The 4,291-nt window shown below is 39.9% G+C and overlaps 1 protein-coding gene across 1 annotated transcript; it reads right to left on the minus strand.

Moving 5' to 3' along the window:
- Positions 1–3,152: 3,152 nt before the first annotated feature.
- On the minus strand, positions 3,153–4,017 carry LOC133713797 (uncharacterized). The gene is made up of 4 exons (XM_062139831.1): positions 3,817–4,017; positions 3,661–3,721; positions 3,496–3,542; positions 3,153–3,394 (listed from the first exon to the last, which is right to left on the minus strand). Exons 1-4 carry the CDS (start codon positions 3,829–3,831, stop codon positions 3,281–3,283), a joined length of 237 nt encoding a protein of 78 aa, XP_061995815.1. The 5' UTR covers positions 3,832–4,017; the 3' UTR covers positions 3,153–3,280.
- Between the last annotated feature and the right edge of the window lie 274 nt (positions 4,018–4,291).

A 4,291-nucleotide genomic window follows, 5' to 3' on the forward strand; every position in this document is an offset into this window, starting at 1 on the left:
TGGTTATCCCTTCCACGTCAAAATATCTCATATACCCCTCAATTCCTTTTTTTAATTAATTTATTTTGTTCCTCTCTCTTCTTCCTCTTCCACCACCGATGGGATTGGGTGGATCCTAAACCACAACTTCATCCTCCATCTCCCCTCCCAACTTCTCCTTCACCCCATCCGAATCTGAATTCCTCACACACCCCACCATCAGATAATGATATACAACCGGGTCCGGCTTAAAACCCTTCACATCAACCATCTCCTCGATCTTTCAGCTCCACCGCCCTCTCCATCTTGCAATTGTCCACCAACCCTTTGATCAAAATCCGGTACGTCGTCGGAGCCAACTCAATCTCCTCTGTCTCCTTCTTCACCGACTCAATCTTCCTCACTTCCTCACTCTCTTCTTAAACCTCTATCCTCCATTTCTCTTGCTACATGTTTTCCGACGGCGGCGGACGAGTTGATCTCCCCTCTGGTTGAGCGCCATGCAATTCCGATAGCCATGGCCAACTGGGACTGGTTGGCTTGTGCTCAGATAGGGTCTGGAAAGACGGTGGCGTTTTGCTTCCCAATTTGCAGCTTGAGGCCGGTGCCGTAGTCCTTGACCTTGCCGGTGAAGGCGAGGACAGGTTTGGATTTCGGGGCTGATCCAATTCGGTTTTGGATTTTGGGGCTGATCCAATTCAGTTTTGAACTGAGTTTCCTGCTGCTAATTTTGTTTTGTGTATTGTGTGTTGCCAATTGAGGGAGGTCGGAGATGGAGATTGGAGAGAGCTATATATGGGGATGGATTACGAGAGTTTATATATGGGTTTTGGTAGAAAGAGAGAAAAGTAAGAAGGGGGGGGGGGGGGTAAAGGAAGTGTGGGTGATAGTGGCGGTGAAAGAGTGTCGCAGCAACTTCTGGCATGGATGGTGGTGGTGGTGGAGACCGTGGAGGTGGCGGTGGCATGAGGATGGAGGGGAGAAGAGATAAACAGAAGAAAAAAATTAATAAAATAAAATAAAAGAGAAAGAATAAATTAAAAAAAAAAAAACTGAGGGTATAATAGACATTTTAATGGGGTATGGATTGCCATGTCATCTAATTAAGGGAGCTTTTTAACGGAGAGTAACGGAATTGACCAATTGATCTAAAATTGAGAGATGAGGGAGTAAACGTGTGAAATTAAAAATGGAGAGACTAAACTTTTTTTTTTACTTTGTTAAGGGGAACCCAAAGGCTTCCTAGACTCAAGATAAACCCCTTCGGCGCATGTGAAATGCTCCAACTGTGCATTGCAGCACAATGCCTGACCACTTTAACAGCTTCGGGGTTCGAACCTAGGTTGGAGAGCACACCCAACTAGACAAGAACCACTAGGCCACTTGCAGTGGTTAGGGAGAAACTAAACTGTTTTTTCCCTGAAAGTTTAGGGAGTAAACAATATTTTTCCCTTAAAATATTTTCTTATAGCAACTCCAACAGCTTCCCCATATTTTAGTTTTTCTCTATTTTAAGGAAAAATGAGCCTCTTTTGCTCCAACAGATTCCCTATAACTTTCTCCATTTTAGGAAAAGTGAGGAGAGAGAAAACAAAATTCCCTAAATTTACAGCAATCTTTAAAATTTTAAGGAAGAATTTGGAGATTTTAGAGATTGCTGTAAACTAGGGAATCTGTTGGAGTTGAAGAAGAAAAATTGCTTAAAGCTTTGACTTTTGCTTCCCTATAATACAAAAATTATAAAGAAGCTGTTGGAGTTGCTCTAAAAAAACAAAAAACATGAGAGGGAATGCTTCATTACTCGTCCGTGTAATATAGGCACACTCATCCTCTACGGTCATCTTGTTTATGGGTTGTGGATGGTTTTGTTTAATACTGGAGATCAGAGTTTAGTAGGGTTTTTAAATCCCCAATGATTTCAATGATTATCTGTAATCTCCAGGATTGGTTTTCTAAATAGGAGACAATCTGGAGGCAAATGTTTCACTCAGTTTCAGTTTCCACTAAACACGCGGGGCTTTATAATATTCTTCTTCTTCCTTGATCTCTCTCTTTCAATGGGTGATAGATTCTTTTATTTATTTTCTAAGATATTCGATCTCATAGGCCAAAGCATATACTGAAATTTCATATCAGTTTGATTTGACCCTTACCAGGCTGTTCAGGTTGTCATCCAATTACGACGTAAACTTTTAACACACCCATACATAATGTACGAAGTGACGAAATTCTTAGGATGACTTCCTTTGTATTGGTATATTGAAGAAAGTGGCTTAGGTAAGATCCAATTACACAGTCAGAACATAGAGTCGTCGTCGATCATTGTTTGATTAAGGCTATTGATCATAAAAGCTCTATTACTGGTTTTTAAAGCCTGATTTGGTTCACAGATTATAAGTTTGGGAAGTAAAGTATTTGATAAGTACAATAATTGAAACAAGTTTTCCGGATGATGGGAAAAATAGAAAAAAGTGAATCATCCCATAATCGTAAGAGACTCATTTTCTCTCGCTATTTCCTTGCATTAGTTACCCACTTCTCATTATTTTATTGCATTAAGAATTTCCTAACAAATTTTCTCTATAAGTTCTAAAGTGTTTCCAAACACTGAAAATGAAAATTTATGAGAATCTTAATTTATAACACATGAGAAAGACAAAGAAAAAAATTCTCATTTCCGATAACCAAAAGAAATATTAAAGTACAGTGATGTGAATTGAACTGTGTTTAACATGGTTACATAAATTCTGACCAAAAAAAAAAAATGGTTACATAAATAATAGAGAAAAATTCAGCTAACGTCCCCAAACTATGTTGTCAAGGCCAATTTGATACCCGAACTCTCAAAAGTATCAATGTGATACCCAAAGACCTAAATTGCTATCAATGTGATACTTCCGTCCAAAATTTCTGACTGTGCCGTCTGTTTGCTGACGTGGCAAATACGTGGCAGAAAAGAAGAAGGGCAAAATCGACTTTTTACCCTTTTTTGTCAATTTATTTTTCTTTTCTTTTCATTTCTTCTTCTTTTTCTTCATCGTCCGGGATTTTCTTCTAGCCCAAGACCACTCCAATGACGATGGTGACTCTCTCCCTAGAGATCAAAGAAAAATAGCTTCTTCTTCTTCTTCTTCTTCAACCTCACTCTTCTTCTTCTTCTTCTTCTCTCTCCTCTACTTCTCCTCCGCCCAAACCATCACTAACGCCGCCGAGATCCTCTCCAGTTCCTGCCACAAATCCATCTCCCTCACACTCCTGTGGCACCCTTAACTTTTTGACTACATAGTATCGCATCAGTACACTAACTGCACCATGCACATACAAAAGTCTCTGGTTTCTCAGTGTAATGCAACAGTTCTTTGGTGACTGGATCAGCAACCAACTCACCAAACTCGTTGGCAGATTCCGCAGAAACCTGCAGATACAGCAAAAAAAAAATGAATAAGAATATCACCAAAAGGCAAAATAGAAGATATTCATCAATAGGGATAGAAAGTAGCTTATCAAGACACCAACCTTGATTACTAGCATTGTACCCATTCCACCGTATTTTATATGAGCCTCTGCAAAACCAAACAACATTCGCAAGCAGCATTATCAATTACTCCTTCAAGTCCCCATTCAAAATCTAACCAACAATAATTCCTTACAAACCAACATAATACGGAAAAAAAAACATACCAAGCATATCTGGAAGTGGAAAACTGCAGCATACATCACAATTCAGCAAAAAGATATGCGACTGCCAAACAAACACAAACACAACATACATGTAAGCACAACATTATTACACATACAAGACTAGAATCCAAGAAAAACTAAGCAGAGAAGTGATACCGGGCCGTCTTCCATGATCAAATCTCTGAAGTAATAAATACCACCAGCTGAGCCATGTGGTTTATCCTCTTTCAAGTACCTCACCGGCACTCTAAGCTCATTGGAAATCGAAGAAACATAGAGTGCAAACTCACGCTCCTCATAAAACCCAATTAGAAAAATTTGAGCCAAATTGGGTATCTACAATACTACAACAAAAACAACAATTCAGACCCCATAAACTAGTACTGATTGCAAAACCAGCCCAAATTTGCAGAAAAAGAGAGAGAGAGAGAGAGACGTTGCACCCTTAACTTTTTGCCTGCAATTTGAGGAAAAATCGAACAGCCCAACAAAACCCAAGCCGAAGAAAAGAAACGCATTCAAGAGAAGGCACCGGTTTGCTGCACACCAAATTCCGGCGAACCCAGCTCCACCAACCACCTCCTCCCATCGCTTTCCCTGTCCGATCACTCAAGTCCCTCCCGTTCGGCGC

The sequence above is a fragment of the Rosa rugosa genome, chromosome 1, assembly GCF_958449725.1.
Source record: "Rosa rugosa chromosome 1, drRosRugo1.1, whole genome shotgun sequence".
In the NCBI taxonomy this organism is placed as follows: domain Eukaryota; kingdom Viridiplantae; phylum Streptophyta; class Magnoliopsida; order Rosales; family Rosaceae; genus Rosa; species Rosa rugosa.

Bases quoted from the DNA above. Each gene is read 5' to 3' on its own strand.
- LOC133713797 (XM_062139831.1), bottom strand. The intron at 3,543-3,660 runs GTATGTTTTTTT...TTGGTTTTGCAG, and splicing joins TCCACTTCCAGATATGCTTG to AGGCTCATATAAAATACGGT. The intron at 3,395-3,495 runs GTTGGTGTCTTG...CTGTATCTGCAG, and splicing joins GTACAATGCTAGTAATCAAG to GTTTCTGCGGAATCTGCCAA.